This window comes from Mustelus asterias, chromosome 3 (assembly GCF_964213995.1).
Source record: "Mustelus asterias chromosome 3, sMusAst1.hap1.1, whole genome shotgun sequence".
NCBI classification, from domain to species: domain Eukaryota; kingdom Metazoa; phylum Chordata; class Chondrichthyes; order Carcharhiniformes; family Triakidae; genus Mustelus; species Mustelus asterias.
This window is the reverse complement of record NC_135803.1, coordinates 95,330,144-95,353,688: the sequence shown is the minus strand read 5'-3', so window position 1 is coordinate 95,353,688 and position 23,545 is coordinate 95,330,144. Positions and strand designations below refer to the sequence as shown.

Sequence of the window (23,545 nt, the reverse complement as noted above, 5' to 3'; positions counted from 1 at the left end):
ATTGCTTAACACACTCTGGCTGGAATTTTACCAGCACGCTCGTCCCGTTTCTGGGGGCGGGCCAGGCTCAGAGAAAGGCATTCTCTATTGGCCTCGGCTGGGATCGTATGAACCTCGGGCGGATGTGCCAGTAAAATTCCTACTGTGCCAAATTCTTGCCCAACTCCTATACCATTTGTATGATAATATCACTAACAGTAATCTCCAAGAGTTCATCTTATTATTACAATATTTCACTTGGGGAAAAATCTACCACCATGTAAAGAAATAATTAATTATTGACCTGAGAATTAAGATTGCTTATTGATTGACATTTTAACCTAATTTCACAGGTTATTGAGGTATGTCCTGAACTAAGGCTGTTGGACAACTTACGTGAATGTAACAAACAGCTGGACCTTGTGCAGAAAGGTCTAAGTGAATATCTGGAGACAAAGAGAGCTTCTTTCCCTAGGTAAAAGATTTACTTTCTTTTCAATGCCAAGGAATTGTATGAAAGAGTGAATCATTTTTCTGGAGTTGATGACGAGAGATTGTAGAGCAGAACTCCTGTTGTGCTTCTGACTAATAGGGGCCAGGTTATGAAAACAAACTCAAAAAACGGTATCTATTTAATTTGAGAAAATGAAGTGATGTCGGTGTCAGAAGGTTTCCTTAAAAGAAGTCATTTAACTATGCCAAGATACTTCTTCCTTTTCTTGAGCTCTCTGTCTGAAGGCAAGTCTGATCATGGGTACAACAAGGAAACAGGTCCCTAATCTACCCCTGCCAGAATGGGGAATCAAATTCTATGCTGTTTGCACTCGAGGTTCCAACTTCTTTACATCACATGATTAAACCAGGAATCTCTATTGCTCTTACCACCTACCATTGCTCTATGTTGGAAGGAGTTACACATTAATACTCAACCTGTTTGGCTGTGTTATGAACACATCTTCCTTGGCCATCAAGTCCAGGAATAGAACTTGAACCTGGAGTTTCTGGCTCAGAGACAGGATTTTACCCACTGTGCCACAGGACCTCCACCTGCCAAGAAATTCCAGGGACCAAAATAAAGTATAACCTTGGAGTTCAACTATAAGACAAACACTTGGAACAGCCATAACACTCAACAAATATGTATAATTGGATTATAAGCAGAGCTTTAATTTGGTATACCAGTTCTAGTGGTGTTCATTAACCACTGATCAAAAGTTTCAATCTCAATCAAAGTGTCAGCTGTGATTTCGCGGCAGCATTATCACACCTCGACATTCCCAAGGTGCACTGTTGAAGATGGCATTGTTCAGATAAAATGTTAAAATGGCCGTTTGTCCTAAGTGGACACAAACAATTCAATGGATCTATTTTGAAAAAATGTAGGGAAGTTCTCCCTGGTGTCCTGACCAGTATTTATCCCTCAACTAAGAGCACTAAAACAGACTATCTGGTAATTTATTATATTGCTGCTTGTGAGACTTTACTGCTTGCAAATTGGCTATCACGTACAACATTGCATATACCTCAATAGTACATCTTCGTCTGTAAAGCACTTTAGATCCTGATGTTGTGAAAGATGCTACATAAGGTACATAATGGCAGCACGGTGGCACAGTGTTTAGCACTGCTGCCTCACAGCTTTTCGATTCCCGTATTGGGTCACTGTGTGGAGTTTACATGTTCTCCCCATGTCTGCATGCATTTCCTCCAGGTGCTCCGGTTTTCTCCCACATGCCAAAGATGTTCAGGTTAGGTGGATTGGCCATGCTAAATTTGCCCCTTAGTCAGGGGTACTAGCTAGGGTAAATGTATGGGGTTATGGGGATAGGGCCTGGGTGGGATTGTGGTCGGTGCAGACTTGATGGACTGGATGGGTTCCTTCTGCACTGTAGGATTCTATGATCTATAAATATAGGTATTTTGAGTGGAGGATGAGGAACAGAATTAGATTTAGTACCTTTGTTATGGCCTTTATTGTTAGAATGGATGTATACTATACATTTTAAACTCCTAATTATTGACCTCATTTGCCATAAAAACATAAGCCTTTTCAGGAATAAAAAAAGCATAGTAAGTATTGGTTTCTTTATGCCCAGCTTTCCTGCGGTCATTTCACCTCTCATAGCATCATAGAATCCCTACAGTGCAGGAGGCAATTTGACCCACCAACAACAATCGCCCCATGTCCTATCCCTGTAACCCAACATATTTACCCTGCGGACCCCCTAACACTAAGGGGCAATTTACCACGCAGACATGGGGAGAATGTGCAAACTCCACACAGACAGTCACTCAAGGCCGGAATTTAACCCAGGTCCCTGGCGATATGAGGCAGTAGGCTAACCACTGTGCCACCGTGCAGCCCACTCCCTGTCTCCAGAGAGACAGAGCTTGTGTCCCTCGCTCGGGTGGTAGTCCTGCCTTAGATATCAATCAAATTGACCAGTAGCTCTGCAGTGCCAGTAACGCCAGGTATTGACCACAGGCAGTCCCCAAGGAAGAGGAATTAATGGATACCAGACTAAAGGTAAGCCCCTGGTACTGATAGAGCCTGGCTGGCTGGCTCCAGTGAGGAAGGTGAGAGGCGTGTGAGGGTCAGGTATGAGAGGTTGGGGAGGGTTAAGAGGAGAGGGAGTATATGAACTTGTAGGGCAGTGCCTCTGATTGGCACGGGGACTCCCAAATAAGGTAACCCCCTGCCCCTTGGCCAACACTACCTCGATGGGCTTCCTATCTGATGTGGCCTCCTTCTGCAGCACATTAAATATTGCAGTGGGGTTGAGATGAGGCACGTGAATGGCCATTAATTGATTACTCTTAGGCCTGAGTATGTGAAAGAAAACGATTGAGTTTTGGATGATTTGCTGGCTTTGGACCTCTGATATATGCTTTGCTTTTGAAGGAGACTGCACCATTTTTATTTAGTTGCACGAGGTGCAATGGCCTTGGGCAATATTCTCCCAGGATTTAAAGCATCTATCAAAACTCCTAAGTGTAGCTTTCAGTGTGTCCTTGTAGTGCTTCCTTTGACTGCCATGAGAGCACACCCCATAGAAGCTTTCCTTAGAAGATTCACTTTGATAAGAATGTGTTAGACACGCTGGCTACATGATCAGCCCAACTCATTTGTGACTGTCTCAATATAGTATGGATACTTGACATGTAAGCTTGGGTGAGCACCTCAGTCTGGTACCTTGCATTGCATTTAGGAGTTTCCCAAGGCAGCTCAAGTGAAAGAGGTTGACCTGTTAGCATGATCCTGGTACACAGTCCAAGTTTTGCATATGTAAAGTAGAGTGGACTTTCAGTTTGATAGGGTTACTCCTCTTCATTCCCATACTAATGTTTAAAGTCTACCGAAGGCTGCACTTGCTTTGGCAATTCTTGCATGCATCACGTCGTCAATATAGACAGCTTGAGAAAGTGTGCTGCCAAGTTATGTGAACTTCACCAGCTTCTGGAGATGTGCTGTTCTGGAGCAGGCTGGTACATTTTTTCAGTTATCTTTGTGATGATTGTAAAGCTGAATCATATACATTGGAGTTCATGCCCATATTACATTACATGTCCAACTTTGAACTGGTAGTCATCGGCAAACAGGAAATTGCGAAGTATACCCTTGGCGAATTTGGTCTTTGCCTGGACCCGTCTCAGATTGAGCAATTTCCATCCATGCAATATCTGATATCCATGCCAGGACCACTAATTTGGAAGGCATTGGAAAGCATGGCAGAGAAAAACTGTTGGCACTAGCCTGTTTAACTCTATTAGTGACTGGGAATGGGTCAAAAGACTCATTGTCAACCAGGCCTCAGGCAGGATGCCATTGTGGAATATTGAGTCTTGCAATGAATTTCTCGAGGCAGGTGAATTTTTCCATTCACTTCCAAACAACTTCACGATTGACTGTGTCAAAGGCTTGATGGGTCATCCAGACTTGAAATGTTGGCTCTATTCTCTCTCCACAGATGCTGTCAGACCTGCTGAGCTTTTCCAGTGTTTTCTGTTTCTGTTTCAGATTCCAGCATCTGTAGTATTTTGCTTTTATCTTAGTGTAGAGGTTTATGTTCTTTTCATGGTAATTCTTCTGGAGATTTCTAACTGCAAACACCAAAACAGTGGTACCTCAAGCTTTTCTGAAGCCACATTGACCAGCAGACCCTGGTCCAGATATTGCACAAAGTGGTTCAGAAGGATTCTGGCAAAGATTTTGTACAGGTAGGCAATGGGGGAATCTTTGTATTTTGCAGGATACATAGAGTGAAAGAGTGAGCTTCTTGACCCAGGAATTGATCTCCAGCCTTGTAGACCGCAGCTGGGATAGCATCAGCTGTTGGAGCTGTGCTGCTGGACAGGAGCTTGATTACATTTGTTGTTTCTAGCAATAATGGGAAGGTTATCAAGAGAGTAGACCGAAACCTATGGCAGCCTGTTTATTGTTTTTTCATTGATGGATGAAGGTCAATTGAAGATGTGGTTGAAATGCTGTTCGATCTTTCTAGAATTTGGACATTTTGTAAGTAGTGTCAACCCATTGGCACTGGGGCTTGGGGATGAATTAGTGAACATGATGCAGATTTCAGAACAACGTAGAATCTCTTTGTTGTTCGGCATATGACTGAAATTTGTGTGTTTTTTGATTCAGCCAAGTGTCTTTAAGCTCTCTGAGCCTGCATTGGGCAATCCTGCAAATGTTTCAGTAGGCATCATGCTTGGATTGTCATTGAAGCAAACCCTGTGGAGGCAGTGTTTATCATCCAGTAGTTTCTGGATTATGTCATTGTTTTCATCAAACCAGGCTTGATGCTTACGTGAGGTAGAGCCATGAAATGAAGTACACTATATCACTGAAGATCACCCAGTCATCCTCAATGCAGTGAGTGTCCATTTTCACTGTACACGAGTGCCTCTCGTGTTTCTTTGAGAGAGATTCCTTCATGATTGCCTGTTTAACCCTTGACATATTGAGATGCTTCTGGACTTTCACACCCTGGGGATACCTAGGAGGATAGATTTTGATGTTGAACTTTGAAATGGTAAGACGGTGGTCAATCTGGCAGTTGGTGCTGAACATGGCTTTCATTACGCGCATATGTTGCCTGTCCCTCTGCTATGATGGCATAGTTAATTAGATGCTAATGCACAGAACAGGAATGCATCCAAGACATGTTGTTGGGGTTAGGTAGGAGGAGAACTGTGTTGGTGATTTAGAGTTCATGCTCAGCGCATCTGTTCATTTTTCCAATGACTCCTTCCCATGTCTGCTAATCCAAACCAATTCTTGTGTTAAGTCATCAAGAATGATTAGCTTAATATATTTTGTATGATGGCGTTAAATATACATTGCATTTTAATCTTGTCTTTTCTAACCCTAAATTCATGCTCCCTGGCTTCAGAGTTTATGGTATGTCAAATAATTTATTGAGTTCAGTTGATTTATAACCCATAGAATCTAGAAGAGTTTAAAAGGATACCTTTTGTAATTTTTTTTTTCTGCAGTGTAATTATTGACAGGTTTCTTAATCTCATTTTGAAACTCTGGTGCATAAAGCTCACTATTGTTTTATTTGTGCTCTGTACACTCTCCAAAGCTGAAATGGCAGAAGTGTATTCGTATTGTATTGTCACTGAACTAGTAATCCAGAGATCCATGGTAATGCTCTAGGGATCCAGGTTCAAAACCCACCACAGCAGATGGTGAAATTTGAATCCAATTAAACTAGGAGGTCATTCAGACTGCTTCACCATTCCATATCATCATGGTTGATCCTCTATCTCAACACCATATTCCCCTCTCTCCCCATATCCGTTGATACGTTTAGAGTCGAGAAAGCTATCCCTTTTAAACATATTCAGTGACTTGGCCCCCACAGACTTCTATGGTGAAGAATTCCACAGGTTCATACCCTCGGAATGAAGAGCTTTCTCCTCATCTTAGTCCTAAATGGCCTACCACATATCCTGACATTGTGACCCATTGTTTTAGACCCCTTTATGCAAAATTCTATATGCATTCGATATTATCTTGGAATTCCCCAGCTATACATCCTAAGATCTTGTTTGGCTTCCCTACTTCTATCTGTTACCACGCTGATGGTTTCAATAAGCTATTTACCAGTACCACCGAATTTTTTTCTCATGTTGCCCCCTGTATTTATCTTATATTCGCACTACTTTTTACACTTCTCCAGTCTCATAATATTGCATTTGTTCACATTAAATATAATATATTGTTCATAAACATATTTCTCCTATTCGATCCAGATTCCTTGAATATAGATGGCGGAATTCTCTGATCTTGTTCACTGTGCCACCAAGAATGGAGAATTTGGCGCTCAGCCAAAACACCATTCAGCGCAGCGGGGCTGAAGAATCTCAGCCACGACCAAGGTTCGAGAATTCCAGCCAGAATTGAGAGGTTAGGAAATAAGCTTAAGATGGCATGGTAGTACAGTGATTAGCAATGTTGCCTCACAGCATCAGGGACCTGCGTTCGATTCTGGTACTGGGTGACTGCCTGTGTTGAGTTTGCACGTTCCCTCCATGTCTGTGTGGGTTTCCTCCAGGTGCTCTGGTTTGCTCCCACACTCCAAAGATGTGCGGGTTAGGTTAATTGGCCATGGTAAATTGCTCCTTAGTGTTAGGGGGCTAGCAGGGTAAATAACTGCGGTTACGGGATTAAGGTCTGGGTTGAATTGTTGTCGGTGCAAGCTCGGTGGGTTGAATGGCCTCCTTTTGCACTGTAGGGATTCTATGATTCTATGAAATGTATAATAATTCCACTTTAGAAACTAGGGTAAGTAAAATGTTTAGATAGATTTAATTGTGATAAGCTAACTGTAAAAATGCACAAAGAGCCGCAAATATAATGATGTTTGTTCCATTTTAACATGAATCTATTCATTGTACTACAGATTCTACTTCCTATCAGATGATGAACTACTTGAAATCTTATCTCAGACTAAAGATCCTACTGCTGTTCAACCGCACTTGCGCAAGTGCTTTGAAAATGTTGCTCAAGTAAGCCAAAAAGGAAGCTAAGACATGTGCTTTAATCATTTTATTCCCATCTCTTGGAACCTTTGTCAGTGACAATAAGGATCCTCTGTGAAATGAGGATGGAGCGTCTTAATCCATTTTCTAGTGGACAAGAGATTGAGCACAGATCAAAACAATGGTCATTCAGCCTTGTCTGACTTTCATCTATCCTTGTTCCAGGAGGAGATGGTAAAAGGTTAGGCGGGCATGTGTTTGTGAGGAAGATGTAAAACGGTTACAGGAGGATATTAACAAACTTAGTGAATGGGCAAGAACATGGCAAATGGAATATATTGTGGAAAAATGTGAGGTAATCCACTTTGGTAGAAGGAACAGATGTGCAGAGTGTTTCCTAAATGATAAGAAATTATAAAGTGTAGATGTACAAAGAGACCTGAATGCCCTTGTCCATAAGTCACTGAGGGCTAACATGCAGGTGCAGCAAGCTATTAGGAAGGCTAATGGAATGTTAGCCTTTTTCACAAGAGGATTTGAGCACAGGATTAGTGAGGCCTTGCTGCAATTATATAGAACATTGATTCGAGTACTGTGTGCAGATTGGTCCCCTTACCTCAAAAAGGATATCATTGCCATAGAGGGAGTGCAACGAAGATTCACCAAACTTGTTCTGGGATTGGTGGGACAATCTTATGAAAAGGGATTGGGAAAAAAGAGATTAGGAATGTTACCAATTCCTCGCCCAATTCAAAATCTGTCTTCAGTACCTCAAAGCTCAATGTTGATTAGTAACCTTCTATGTGGCATTTTGTCAAAGAAATTTTGAAAAAAAAAACCATACACCATAAACATTTTCACCTTTAATTAGGCTTCAAATGTCCAGCAAACTTTGCAATTTCCTCAAAAAAATCAACTAAGTTGACATGATGAGATCTTCTTTACCAGAAACTATGATAAGATAATAACCATTCTTTTTTTGGTTGTAGGCAAGTTGAATTAATAATCCTTTCAAACAACTTGCCTACAACCAAAATCAAATAAATGGTCCATTATTTTCTGGGTTTAGGCTTATTATCTCTTTGCAATCGTGGATGGCCAAAGTCAACATCAAGCATTCCCAGATTAGCATAAGCACAATTACATTCAGAAGATCAACATATTTATATAGTGCCTTTAATGTAATAAAACATTCCAAAGCATTTATCCGAAGTGTTATAAAATTAAATTAGTGACCAAGCCTATAAGGTGATTTTAGGGCAAATGGTCAAAAATCAGACCAAAGAGGTAGATTTTAAGGAGTTTCTTAAAGGAAGAAAGAGAGGTGGAGAGAAGTGGGGAGGAAATTTGGTGGAGCAGTTAAAAACAGGAATGATGAAGAGGCCAAAATTAGATAAACACAGCAAGTTGTGGGTGTGGCAGAGATTACAGAGAGAGAGAGAGAAGTGAGGCCATGGAGGCACATGAAAACAAGGATGAGAATTTTTAAAATATTTGTTGCTTGAATGCGAGCCAAATTAGGTCAGCGACTTGGTGCGAGTAAGGACATGAGTGGATGACAGAGTTTTGGATGATCTCAAGTTTGCAGAGGGTAGAATGTGGGAGGTCAGCCAGGTGTGTGTTGGAATAGTCAAATCTATAGGTAAAAAGGCATGAATGAAGGTTTTAGAAGCAGGTGCATTGAGAAGTCAAACAAGATTAGGGAGGTGGAAATAAATGGTCGTGGTGGCAGATATTTGGTTGGAAACTCATCTCACAGTCACACATGACAGCAAAGTTACAAACAGTCTGGTTTAGTCTCAAGGCAGTCTTCTGGGAGAGGGATGAAGTTCGTAGCTAGGAAATTGAGTTTTGAGCAGGACCAAAGATACATGACTTCTGTTTTCCCAATATTTAATTAGAGAAACTTTCTACTGAATTCAGATATCTGATAATTTAGCAATAGTGGAGAAGATGAGAGAGATGGTGATGAGGAAAACTGGGTGTTGGTGTACATGTGAAAGCTAATATTTTCATTTTGGAATGTCATCATGGAACAGCATATAGATGAAAAATAGGTGGGCGCCAATGTTAGATTATTGGGGGACCAGTGGACATGATTTATTTAGGTTTCCAGATGGCCTTTGACAAGGTGCCACATAGGAGACTGTTAAATAAGTTAAGAGCCCATGGTGTTAAGGGTAAGATCCTGGCATGGATAAAGGATTGGCTGACTGGTAGAAGGCAGAGAGTGGGGATTAAGGGTTTCTTTTCAAGATGGCAGCCGGTGACTAGTGGTGTGCCTCCGGGGTCAGTGCTGGGACCACAACTTTTCACAATATACATTAACGATTTGGAAGAAGGAACTGAAGTCACTGTTGCTAAGTTTGCAGATGATACAAAGATATGTAGAGGGGCAGGTAATATTGAGGAAGCAGGGAGGCTGCAGAAGGACTTGGACAGGTTAGGAGAGTGGGCAAAGAGGTGGCAGATGGAATACAATGTGGAAAAGTGTGAGGTTATACACTTTGGAAGGAGGAATGGAGGCATAAACTATTTTCTAAACAGGAAAATGCTTGGGAAATCAGAAGCACAAAGACACTTTGGGGTCCTTGTTCAAGATTCTCTAAAGGTTAACGTGCAGGCTCATTCAGCAGTTAGGAAGGCAAATGCAATGTTAGCATTCATGTCAAGAGGGCTAGAATACAAGAGCAGGGGTGTTCTTCTGAGGCTGTATAAAGCTCTGGTCAGACCCCATTTGGAGTATTGTGAGCAGTTTTGGGCCCCATATCTAAGGAAGGATGTGCTGGCCTTGGAAAGGGTACACAGGAGGTTCACAAGAATGATCTCTGGAATGAAGAGCTTGTCGTATGAGGAATGATTGAGGCCTCTGGGTCTGTACTCGTTGGAGTTTAGAAGGATGAGGGGGGATCTTATTGAAACTTACAGGATACTGCGAGGCCTGGATAGAGTGAACGTGGAGAGGATGTTTCCATTAGTAGGAAAAACTAGAACCAGAGGGCACAACCTCAGTCTAAAGGGACGATCGATCCTTTAGAACAGAGATGAGGAGGAATTTCTTCAGCCAGAGAGTGGTGAATCTGTGGAACTGTTTGCCGCAGAAGGCTGTGGAAGTCACGTCATTGAGTGTATTTAAGACAGAGGTAGATAGATTCTTGATTAATAAAGGGATCAGGGGCTATGGGAAAAGGCAGGAGAATGGGGATGAGAAAAATATCATCCATGATTGAATGGCGGGGCAGACTCGATGGGCCGAGTGGCCTAATTCTGCTCCTATGTCTTATGGACACCAGAGATGATGGTGCAGGAGTGAGAAGAGAGGTCATTATAAGTGATATTCTGGCTCTGATTAGATTGATAAGAATATTCCACATAGTTGGACAATAATGAAGAGGGTGGTGTTTCAAAGGCTGCCAGCAGAACAAGGATGGATGTCCACCTAAGGGAACAAACCTGCCTTTATATTCATTTGACATGGTGTTTCAATCCAAAAATGCTTTTTGCTGCATTAGAGCGACATTTTACATTTCTCACCTAAGCAATTCTGTTCCATGCCTCATTAACAAAGTGAGATCTAGCCTTAGCAAAGCCTTATGCATGGTCCCTACAAGTTATCAGGGAAACAGAAAGGTCTGAGGCATGTCTGTTTAAATCCAGTTCTTGCTTAACACATCTTTATATTAGATTTTTAAAAATCTTTTATTGATCTCATTTTGTAGCTTTAGTGTAAGAGTTTAATATTTTTTGTTATTTTTAAGTTACATTTTGAGGAGGACCTGAACATCACACACATGTACTCCGCAGAAGGAGAGGAGGTTGAACTTTTCAGAACCATCTATCCCACAGGAAACGTGGAGGACTGGCTCCTGGATGTAGAAAAGGTTATGAAGGAGAGTGTGAAAGATAACATTGAGAGATCATTGAAAACGTATCCGGAGGTAAGAATAATGTGCTGATGTTGTTGTTACATTGGTCCCTCATCTACTTTGATTGGGTAATAGACCAGGAAATTGCTGCTGCAATATAATTAATGATAATTATATTAGCAGCTCTTCTTGCTTTTAATAGGAGAACAAAATAATCTTCTTCATGACTAAATTAACAATCATGGGCCATGTCGAAGAGCCAAATCAAACATGTAAAATGAAGGTTATATCATAACTTATTATTAACGAGGTACATATTGAGACCATAATAAATTCCAAAAAGACATTGCCCACAATTTGCCTTCAGTGATGTCAAGGACCCATAGTAATGTTGGGATAGCTTTCATTCAGATGCTCTCAACAAAAGCTTAGAAAATAGACAATGTGATTACCATAGTCATGGACGCTTTAAAAGGTATTTTCCCAGTCACAGAATCACAGAATTCTTATGGCGCAGAAGGAGATGATTCAGCTCATCGTGTCTGCACCAGCTGTCCAAATGGGCATTATGACTTAATGCCATTCCCCTGCCTTTTTCCCGTACCCCTGCACATTGCTTCTGTTCAAATAATCATCTAATTCCCTCATGGATACCTCAATTGAACCTTCCTCACCACACCTCCAAGCAGTGCACTCCAGACCCAAACCACGTGTGTGAAAATGTTTTTTCTCACATCACATTTGTTTCATCTTAAAATCACTTTAAATCTGTGTATGTGGGAGGGGGGGGGGGGGGGGGGGGGGGGGGGAATAGTTGGGGAGTCAGGGTGATCAGTAGGTGAGTTGTAGCGTTGCTCAGATGTTAGACTCAATATTTTCTGTCTAACATTTCCTGGATGACTATCTAGGTAAGTACCTATAATGTCCTAACTACATTAGGGGTTGTGGGTTTTAAAGAAAAAGATTTGGTTTACACACGTAGATTCAGAACAACAACAATAAGGTTTATTCTGAGAGCTGTTGCTTGTACTGAGTAGAAAATGAAACTAAACAGGAGCCTTTGAAACACCCAATGGCATCATCATCAAGTCATGCGACTGGCTCTTAAAGCAATCATTCAATCACTTAAATATATAACAGAACCGTAGAACTGTCGTCCCATGTGTCCAAATCCAGCACAGGGTCAGAGCCATTCACAGAGGTTCCCAGGGAGCAGGGAACCACCTATTGGAAGTTGAAACTTCCCAGGCAATTCCCACAGAGGTCTGCTTGTCAGTACTTCCGCAGGGCTTCATGTGGAGACCAGAAGTTGTGGCCCAACAAGTGCTGTGCATAGTGCTGCGAAGTTGGGGAGAGTAATTGTAGATTTGGAGGTAGGAAGTAAGAATTTGGTGTTTGTAAGAATGGCAAAATTGTAAAATGCTAGGGGGGAAAGCATTGCATAGCCCCTTTAAAAGATGATGCTTTTTCTGTGTTTAGAGAATTTTTAAAAATGCAGGTACATAGGGAGCCCCAAACTGAACATTTGTATTGAAAGGCCGAGCAGCAGTTCTTACCAAGACAACAGGCCTTTGAATTTAGCCAATCAATTTAAATCAAACACTTAGACACTAAGAACCTATTAAATTTAAATCTGATGGTTTTGACAACCTAGGACCAATGCTATTGTGGGAAATGTTAAAATATCATCATGGGTATAAAAGAAGGGGACAGTGGGACAAAAAGAGAGAGCAACTGCCACCTGCCAGAGATAACAGCTCGCAGCTCTCAACCTTCAAGGGAGAGAGAATTGTTGGCTCTCATAGCTTCATCTATATCTTAAAGGAAACACCATCTAGATAGCAAAGGTACCAAAGAAGAAAGAAGTTCCAGACAGAAGAATCAACAGCAAAAGCCCAGAATATTCCGGAAGACACAAAACCTAAATTCTATTTATGAATTTTATTTATGACTAAATTCTATTTTTGTTAATGAGTGGTAATTGTATTTGTTTGAACAGCATTCCATTAGAATTTTGTTTTATTTGGAAATAGTTAATAGTTAGAAGGGATTTATTGGGTTTGTTAATAGTTTAGTTAATTTGTTCACTGTTAAGTAAATTGTTACATGTTGATTTCAGAGTAAGTGTCAGGGATTTATTTTGTATTTAACCACCAGAAGTTGCAGAAGCGCAGGTCATACCACTTCATATGCACTTTATACAGATTATAAGGTGAGGTACTCCTCATTGGGTGTTTCGGTGTTAGTTCTCAGAGGGGGGATCAACCTCCACTTTATAACAATAGATAATATTGTATAATATGATGGGCAGCCTAATGACTGAAGTAGTAGACTGAAGTTAAAATTACAACCTTGAATAATACTCAAATTAAACCATCTTCAAAAGTCAAGATGGATTGGCTCTTCACCGGGAGGTTTGATCCTACACCTGGCAATAGCAGAATGTTCTGTTACTACAGATGACTAAATAAACATGGTGGCACAGTGGTTAGCATTGCTGCCTTTCAGCACCACAGGACCTGGGTTCAATTCCCGGCTTGGGTCACTGTCTGTGCAGAGTCTGCACGTCCTCCCCATGTCTGCTTGGGTTTCCTCCGGGTGCTCCAGTTTCCTTCCACAGTGCTGGTTAGGTACATTGTCCATACTAAATTTTCCCTCAGTGTACACAAACAGGCATAGGAGTGTGGTGACTAGGGGATTTTCACAGTAACTTAATTGCAGTCTTAATGTAAGCCTACTTGTGACAATAATAAATAAACTTAAACTTGATTAGTTCAAGCTTATTTATGTAGGTTATAAGGGATGTTAGTGCAGCAGTAATGTCACTGGATTAATAACAGTAAGAGTTTTAACAACACCAGGTTAAAGTCCAACAGGTTTATTTGGTAGCAAATACCATTAGCTTTTGGAGCGCTGCTCCTTCGTCAGATGGAGTGGAAATCTGCTCTCAGATCTGAGTAACCTGGTGTTGTTAAAACTCTTACTGTATTTACCCCAGTCCAACGCCGGCATGTCCACATCATGACTGGATTAATAATCCAGAGGATACTGACTTTAGACGTCCACTATCTATAAGTTTTAAGGTTTAAAGGTTATTTATTAGTGTCAAAAGTAGGCTTACATTGTAATGAAGTTACTGTGAAAATCTAGCCACTGGGAATGGTAATGTCGTGGTTATGTCTCTGGACTAAGCCTACTTGTGACACTAATAAATAAATTTTTAAAAATAAAACTTTTAACTTTCAGAAGGCTGTCTTTGACTGCCCCGTAAAGTGTATTTTGCACTGGCCATTACATAATGGAATTGCTAACTGCCACATCTCATGGTCCCTCAAACATCCTGCTCAACATTCCACTGACCTTTCCTGTATTTTTCTATATTCTTCATTTGCAAATCAAAGCATCATTAAGGTAAAGTCATGTCCACAACTGTTTATTTTCAATTAGAAATAATTTTAAATTTCATCATTAAAAGCAGAATCATTTAGGAGTGTACAAAAATAGGAATATCCAGACATCAAATGACCACAGTCCATCTAGTTTGTCTTCTTCTAAATCATAACAATCAATCTCGATCAATTAGCCCACAACAGACCCAGACATGAAATGGAGAAACACCCAATGATAGAGAACTTTGGAACCAAGAGTCCAAAGTCACCCGTTTCTCCTAACTAAGATACAAGTACCATATGTTATGACTCAAAATACTCATGTACTATCTTCCAAAATATTATTCTCTTAAAAAAAACTTTTCTAGTTCGTATTTACTATCTGCTTCTGCAATCTCCCTATGGAACCTGTCCTGTAGATTGACCGTTTGCTTACTGAAGTAATATTTGCAGAATTGTTAAATTCAGAGGTCTTTTTAAGTGCTGAATCAGCTTTTCATTCTGGCAGTTGAGACTGTCTGATGATTATTATTAATGATGAACTCCATGTTTACATTAATGCTATGCTGTTTTATGTAGACCATTCGTACAGAATGGGTCCTGATCTGGCCTGGACAGGTGGTTATTGCAGGCTGCCAGACCTTCTGGACCATGGAGGTATCTGAAGCACTCCAGATTGGAGATCTGGGAAGCAGACTGTTCCCAAAGCTTAGCAGTCAGGTTTGTATGGCACCAACTGTTAGTTAAAATACAGAACACTGGTGGATACTATGGAATGAATGATGTGTGGTATATGGGATTATATATAAAATAGACAAGATTGTTATATCTCTTGTATAGATATAATGTGTACTGAGCACAATTTCATAGTAATTGACTGAAATACTTTTAATAATGAAGATACATTTAGTATAAATATTAACACAAGATATTGTCCAAATAACTGATAACAATAAACAGGGACAAATGTTAGATTGGTATTGAACAGCACATCACATTTAGTCTTTTTGTGAATTAATTTGCTCACATGTCTTGTATTAACCTGAACACAAGTAATACTTGAAACTTATACCCTGATGTTTGTCCTTGTCCTGTTAATCCAGTGCACCTACCTTCTAACTAAACAGAGTGCATGAGGAGGTCAATCAGAGCAATGATGAAAAATCCCTTTGTGGGATGTGGTCATCACTGACAAGACCATATTTGTTGCCCATTCCTAGTTGTCCTTAAGAAGGTATTGGTGAAATGCTTTCTTGAACCACTGCAGTCCATGAGGTTTGGGTACATCCCCAGTTCTGTTAGAGAGAGAGTTCCAGGATTTCATCCCAGCAACAGTAAAAAAATGATTATACATTTCCAATTCAGAATGTTAAGTGACTTGGAGGAGAATTTACAGACATCAGTGTTCTCGTGCACCGGCTTCCCTTGTTCATTTAGGTGATAGAGATCATGGGTTTAGAAGGTGGAAGATTCTGTTGAAGGAGCCTCGGAAATTTGCCACAGCCCAAGTTTGAATTTGCCCCAAGTCTTGCTGCATTTGGGCACAGTCTGCTTCAATGTTGGAGGAGTTGCGAATTGTACTGAACACTATGCAATCATCAGCGAACATCTCCAATTCTGACCTTATGATGGAGGGAGTTTCATTAATGAAACAGCTGAAGATAGTTGGACCTAGGACCTCAGACAATACCCTGAGGTAGCTCATTTGTCTCTTTGTACCAAGCTGAGATCTGGAGCTCAGTAGTCCTGCTGAAACCCAAAACTGAGTAATTGGGTGAGCAGGTTATCGGCATGTGCCACTTGATAGCACTGTCAATGACCGCATCCATCACTTTGCTGACAATTAAGCAGTCTGATAGAGTGCTAATTGGCTGGATTGAATTTGTCTTGCTTTTTGTGGATAGGACATACCTGGGAATTTTTTCACTCTGTCAAGTAGATGCATTGTTGTAGTTGTACTAGAACAACATGTCTAGAGGTACAGCTAGTTCTGGACCACAGGTCTTCAGCATTACATCTGAGATGTTGTCAGAATCCATAGTACTCAGCTGTTTCTTGATATTACATGGAGTAAATCAAATTGGCTGAAGATTGGCATGTGTGATGGTGGAGACCTCAGGACGAGGTTGAGATGTATTATCCATTTGGGATGTTTGACTGAAGGTGGTTGCAAATGTTTAACCCTTGATTTTTGCACTGAAATACTAGGCTCTACTATCATTAAGGAGGGAAATACTTGTTGAACTCCCTCCTCTTGTTATTAGTCTATTTGTCGACCACCATTCATTATTGGGTAAGGCAGGACTGCAGATCTGTTGGTTGTGGGATTGCTTAGCTCTGACTGTAGAATGTTGCTTCTGCTGTTTAGTATGTCTGTGATCCTGTGTCATAGGTTTACCAGGTTGGCACTTTATTTTTAAGTATGCCTGGTGCTGTTGTTGGCATGCAATCCCACATTCCTCATTACACCTGGACTGGTCCCCTCCTTTGACAATAGTGTTAGGTCTGATTTTGCAGATTGTGATGGAACAGAATTCTGTTGCTGCCGATTGCCCATAGCACCTCGTGGATACTCAGCCTTGTACTGCTAGAACTGTTTTGAATCCATTCCATTTATTTCATTCAGGACTGACTGCAGGTAGTGTTTGATAATGGACCTTATCACAGATTCATTGCAGGCAGTGTGTGATGATAGATCCTGGGCATGATTTTACCGCCCGCTGTGCTGGTTGAATAGTATAGTGGGGCGGGAAATTTCAACGGGACCCAAAAAATTGAATTCACACCCGGTATCTGGCAGGTCACAATCTTCCAGGGCCACTTTTTATAATGTGATCAGCTTCACGCCCTGATTCAAATATTCATAATGTCATTTACATCTGTTATGCAAGCTCTGGAAGCTATTATCTGAGGTCACTTAGATTTCCGACCTTGCCAATGAAGATTCCCACCAACAAGGATCACAGCTGGTCCCCAGAACAGGAACCAGACATGATGGACTTGCCGGTGGGACTGGAGGCTATTGAGGCCCCCTGGGTGGTCGGGGCGTGGGGGGAGAGGTGGTAAAGCCTTCCACGCACCCTGGCACTGCCCACCAGGTAACTCTACATTGGGAGAGGGGGGGGGGGGGCTTGTGGTGGGGCCGTCAGTCGGGGGTCGAGGCTGCTGATCGGGAGGCCAGCAATTGGGGAGGGGGTTTGTTGGGGGGGGGGGGGGGGGGGGATTGGCATCGGGGGTGGCTATGGGAGGGTCTGCGGGGGAGGTCTGTGGGAAATGTCCATGGGGAGGGAGGGGGGGGTTGACAGAATTCCCATATACTGTGTAGATTTATAAGTGTCTTAATTCTAAGCATCACAAAGTCTGAAAACTGGAGAGTTTCGGTATGATCCCCAACCACCATGAAACTCCCTACTGCCTGAAAAATGACAGTGTGGGAAAATTGTATGTGGTAGCTCACTGAAAAACCTGGAGTGAATCTCTCTGGTTTTCAGACTCTTTTGACACTTAGAGCAGAATTTTACCGCCACTTTACAGCCATTTTGCGGCGGGAAGATGCCGTAAAATTGGGTGTAAAGCGGCTAGCGCAAATGGCGTCCGTTTTCGCAACTGGCGCGATTTTACGACTCCCGGATTTCCGGTGCGGTCAGCCTCTCGCCGGAAATGGGTGAGAGGCTGGTTAATTTGTTGAAATTTATTTAAATGTTGATTTCCATGTCTTTAGCGACCCTGGCGCTCAATCGCCGAGCTCACAGTTGTGTTGGCCTCGCCAGTGGAACTGGAGGCCATTGAGGCCCCCCCCCGGGGAGGCAGAGGGCAAGGCAGGGTTGCCCCTTGGGCAGTGCCAGACTGGTAGTGCCAGCCTGGCACCTTAGCAATGTCAGCCTGGTCCCTGGGCAATGTCCACTGGGCATCTGGGCAATGCCCACTGAGCAGTGCCAGGGGACGGGGCCTGTGAGAGGCAGTGCTGGGGCGGGGCCTGTGTATGGGCAGGGCCTGTGGGGGCAATGCCGGGGGCAGGGCCCGTGAGTGTGTGGGGCCTGTGGATGGACAGCCCAATGGGGGTGGGGTCTGTGAGAGAGGGGCCAATGAGGGTGGATCCTGCAGGGGGAGGGGGCCTGCTGCTACTCTGTATGTGATCGGTGGGGGAGGGCAGCGGAGCTACGATCAGAGTGGGTCTGCGCTCGGTCTGGGCGGTGGGGAGGCGGCGGGGGCTGCATCTCCAGCCGCAGGCCTTGTAATTGCGGGGGCGGGAGGTGCTAGTTGAGGTTGCCTGCAGTAGCAGGGGCCTGACAGCTCTCTCTCTTTGTCTGTCAGACTCTTGCTACTGTTAATGTGCATGTGCAGCATCAGAGGTCTGCACATGCGCAATACTTCTCTCTATAGGCTATCAGGCAGGTTAAGCCCCGCCAAAAAGCCTCTCTGGCCAGAAACGGACTTGTCCAAATTTTTAAAGACAGAGTGCACAGTGTTGGGCCTGAAAATGCGTCCAAAAAATGGATCTGGAACTCTCCCAGTTTCACGCCTGTCCAACACTTAGAAAAAATCTCGTAAAGTTCCACCCTTAGAATTTCTGGGGGAACATTACGTCCCTTGTTTCAGGCTGACAGAGGTGCAGTGTGATGAGAAATCTGGTATAGTTATGGACTTTTAAAAAATTAACTTGTTTTTCTCCTTGCCTGTGGAAAATAAAACAGAGTAGAAGAGATACATACTGAATCATGGCAACTTATTTTTTCTGCAAAAAAAAATAATTTTAGCCCCCGTAGACACATGTCAGCTGTGGCCTAAATAGCAATCTACTTAAATAGTGCTAAAGGTGCTGCTTCACTATGGGTAAGTTGCATGATCAAGCAGCCTCTGAACAATCGCAAACATGAAGCTTTTACTATTATTAACCTAACTCATTGAGTGAGAATTCACAATTCAGTTAAAATAATCTCTCTAATTAGTTTATGCTTTTCTGGGCATTCAGAGGGGCAATTGTCCCAAAATAATTTTAAGTGTCGAATTTGTGGAAAAACTGGAGTAAATCATGCTGGGTTTTTCAGCGGAAGTTTCAAAATGAATCTCCCATATTCTGTGCACTGCGGGGTGCCTCAGTGTGAATCAGTTCAAAAAACAGTGGGCGGGGCTTAGTCACACTGGAGAGGTTGGCAGCATAGCGCTGAGTGGGCCACCCCGCATGCGCTGATCTATCAGTGCCAAGATCAGCGCATGCACAGTGGCTCCTGTCTGCCAGAGTGCGACCCCCCTCGCCCCCTATGCAGCTCTGACCGCCCCCAACCTTCCCAGCAGGCTGTCCCCACCTGAACCCCGATAGCCAGCCCCGATTGCTGGCCTCCCTCCCTATGATCGCGATCATGAGTGCAGAGTGGCAGCGGGACTCCCTGCCCCCATTAGGTCCTGCCCCCATTAGGCCCCACCCCTTGGCATTGCCTGATGCCCCGTGAGCAGTGCTAAGATGCCCCCTGAGCATTGGCACATTGCCCCTTGGGCAGTGCCAGGGATTCCAGGCTGGCATTGCCAAATTGGCAATGCCCAGAGGGCATCCCCGGCACCTCGATTGCCCCCCTTTCACTCCAGCAGAGTCAGGCAGCCAGCTCCCTGCAAGTGGGGGACTATACTAAACCCCGCTGGAGTGAACTACTCCTGCTGGGGTGGCGGGGAGAGGCTAGCGACTCTGGAGACTTCAGTCCCGGGCCCACTAATTACTTTCAAATATTTTTAAATGATCATCTACGTGTATTATGTAGCTCCGCGCCAATTTCCGGCCTGGAGCTGATTGTGCCGGACGTCTGGCGCTGGGAAATGCATGGAAGCCTTGGGTCCAGCGGGGAGCCCGCGAAACAGCCTCCACTAGAGTCTCCCGGCCCACTGTGCTACAAAAGCGTGTAGTGGGATGGGAGAATCAACCCCCACATATTTCATCAGAAGCCCACAATTCAGATCAGGCTGACAAACATAATTACAGTTACATAGAAACATAGAAACTAGAAGCAGGAATAGACCATTTGGCCCTTCGAGCCTGCTCCGCCATTCATCTTAATTATGACTGATCATCAAATTCAATATCCTGATCCCCCCTTCCTCCCATATCCCTTGATCCCTTCAGCCCCAAGAGCTATGTTTAATTTCTTTTTGATATCAGACATCTCAACTACATTCGGTGGTAGTGAATTCCACACACTCGCCACCCTCTGCGTGAAGAAATTTCTCCTCACCTCAGTCCTAAAAGTTTTACCCCTTATCCTCAAACTATGACCCCTAGTTCTGAACTCCCACACTATTGGGAACATTTTTTCTGAATCTACCTTATCCAACTTTGTTAGAATTTTATAAGTTTCTATGAGATCCCCTCTCACTCTTCTAAACTCCAGTGAATATAATCTTAACCGACTTGGTCTCTCCTCATATGACAGACCTGCCATCCCAGGAATCAGCCTGGTAAACCTTCGCTGTAGTCCCTATATAGCAAGGACATCCTTCCTCAGATAAGGACACTAAAACTGCACACAATACTCCAGGTGTGGCCTCACCAACACTCTTTTCAATTGATGCAAAACATCCCTATCCCTATCCTCAAATCCTCCCCTTATAAAGGCCTTCTTTACTGCCTGCAGTACCTGCGTGCTTACTTTCAGTGACTAATGCACAAGGACTCCAAGGTCTCCAAGTTTAAAAGAAGAGTCATGTTGTGTTTTAAATGTTAATTCTCCACAGATGCTCCCAGACCCGCTGCGTTTTTCCAGCACTTTGTTTTAGTTTCAGATCTCCAGCATTCGCAGTACCTTGATTTTATTAAACAAATTTTCTTTCCTTGTGTCTATTTCCCTCCCTTGAGCAAATTTTTAATTCACTGTTGTACTTTGGCACAATACCTGCTTCTCAAGATTTTCAGAAAACGATAGTTGTGCCTCCACCATCTCCCTCCCAACATCTTTCAAGTATTTTGGAATATGTACCATATGGGCCTGGTAACTTTTTTACTTTTAATTTTGTTAACATTTTTAAAATAGTATGTCCTTTTGAATATTTATCTTAAGTATTGGTTCTTCCTCACACATTCCATATACGACTTCAATAATGAATGTTAACTAACTCAAAGTTTCTGTCCGATGACTTCTAATTTTATTTTTCTTAAATAGCTGAATAATTTGGTTGGCCTCGTGAGAGGGAAACTGACAAGAATGCAGAGAACAATATTATCAGCACTGATTGTAATTGAAGTACATGCTAAAGACGTTGTGGCTAACCTGCTGGATGAAAATGTTCAAAGCGTGAATGACTTTGAATGGATTAGTCAACTCAGGTAAAGGCCAGAAAGATTTGCATGATATGCAACAGAGACCTCATTATATCAAGGTAACAGAAAGCAAATGGTTTACTGGTGGTGATACTTTCACCTACTTTCCCAAATTGATGTGAAATTACACAATACAATGGTCAAAGCCTTTGGCCGAGAAACTCATTTGATTGTCTTTGTAAATTAAGTATTAGTAGACAATAGGTGATTTTCTGAAACAAAAAAAGAAAATACTGGAAAATCTCAGCATGTCTGACAGCATCTGTGGGGAGAGAATGAGAGCCATCGTTTCAAGTCTAGATGACCTTTCATCAGAGCTGAGAGCAAAGAGAATCAGCAGAGATTTATACTATGGGGGGGGGGGGGGGGAGGGGGAGGATGGAATGGGACAAAGGGGGATACAGAAGGCTGATAAGGTGCTAAAAGGTTTATTAAATGATCAGAATGCGTGAATGGCAGAACAGGGGTACAGTTGCTTAAGGGACTGTCTTAGGGATGATAAAATGGATGTAAATGGAAATTAGGTGAAGGTGGAGGAGAGAGTTCATGCTCTCAAATTGTTGAACTCAGTGAGGCCCTGTTCCTCTAGGTTCTGCTCCAGTCGCTTCCTGTCACTTGGCACTTCAACACACCACCCTGCTCTCCTGTCCATATGTCCGTCCTTGGCCTTTTGCAATGTTCCAGCAAACCCCAACGCAAACTGGAGGAACAGCACCTCATCTTCCGATTGGGCACTTTACTGCCTTCTGGACTGAACATTGAGTTCAACAACTTGAGAGCATGGACTCTGTCCTCCACCTTCACCCCATTTCTATTTACTTTATTTCATTTCATTTCATTCATCCATTTTATCATCCTTCTTTCTCACTTCCATTTTTCCACTTCTCCATTCCAGCTCTCCTTATTGCCATCTAGACTTGAAATATTGGCACTATTCTAGATTTCCACTGATGCAGCCAGACCTGCTGAGATTTTCCAGCATTTTCTGTTTTTGTTTCAGATTTCAGCATCTGCAGTATTTTGCTTTGATCTTAGCTGATTTTCTGAAATGGTAGATAGTAAGTCAGATCACAGGATCAAGCACCAGATGGATAACATAAAACCCTTAAACTGGACACCAGTTATCCTTTATACTGATTTATTCAGATTCTGAGTAATTGTTTTATTATGCCATATGCCAGTTCCCATAGGACCATAAGATATAGAAGCAGAATTACGCCATTCGGTTCATCAAGTCTGCTTTGCCATTCCATCAAAGCTGATATGATTCTCATCCCCATTTTCCTGCCTTCTCCCTGTAACCCTTGGTCTCCTTATTGATAAAGAACCTATCTATCTCTGTCTTAAAGACACTCAATGACCTGGCCTCCACAGCCCTCTGTGGCAATGAGTTCCACAGATTCACCACTCTCTGGCTGAAGAAATTCTTCCTCATCTCAGTTTTAAAGGAGCGTCCCTTCACTCTGAGGTTGTGCCCTGGAGTTCTAGTCTCTCCCACTCTGTAAGTTTCAATGAGATCCCTCCTCATCCTTCTAAACTCCATCGAATATAGACTGAGATTTCTCAACCTCTCCTCATATGACAAACCCTTCATTCCTGGGATCATTCTGTGAACCTTTTGTGGACCTCCTCCAAGGCCAGCACATCCTTCCTTAGGTATGGAGCCCAAAACTGCTCACAATATTTCAAATGGGGTCTGACCAGAGCCTTATACAGCCTCAGCTGTGCATCCATGCTCTTGTATTCTAGCCCTCTAGGAATGAATACTAACATTGAATTTGCCTTCCTAACTGCCAACTGAACCTGCATGTTAACTTGAAGAGAGTCCTAAATCAGGACTCCCAAATCCTTTTGTTCTTCTGATTTCCAAAGCAATTCCCCATTTAGAAAATAGTCTACGCCTCTCTTCCTATCAAAGTGCATAACCTCACACTTTCCCACATTGTATTTCATCGACCACTTTTTTGCCCACTTTCTCAGCCTGCCCAAGTCAACACTACCTGTCCCTCTACATA

At 42.6% G+C, this 23,545-nt stretch overlaps 1 protein-coding gene across 6 annotated transcripts in view; it reads left to right on the top strand.

Annotated features, from left to right (window-relative positions):
• The window catches only part of dnah1 (dynein, axonemal, heavy chain 1), a 510,234-nt gene that overhangs the window by 204,086 nt on the left and 282,603 nt on the right, over window positions 1-23,545 (top strand). For all 6 annotated transcript variants that reach the window (XM_078209369.1, XM_078209371.1, XM_078209370.1 and 3 more), the window contains 5 exons: window positions 333-454; window positions 6,894-6,999; window positions 10,731-10,910; window positions 14,807-14,947; window positions 21,373-21,536. In XM_078209369.1, the coding sequence (XP_078065495.1) occupies window positions 333-454; window positions 6,894-6,999; window positions 10,731-10,910; window positions 14,807-14,947; window positions 21,373-21,536 (713 nt within the window). The remainder of the gene's footprint in view (window positions 1-332; window positions 455-6,893; window positions 7,000-10,730; window positions 10,911-14,806; window positions 14,948-21,372; window positions 21,537-23,545) is intronic.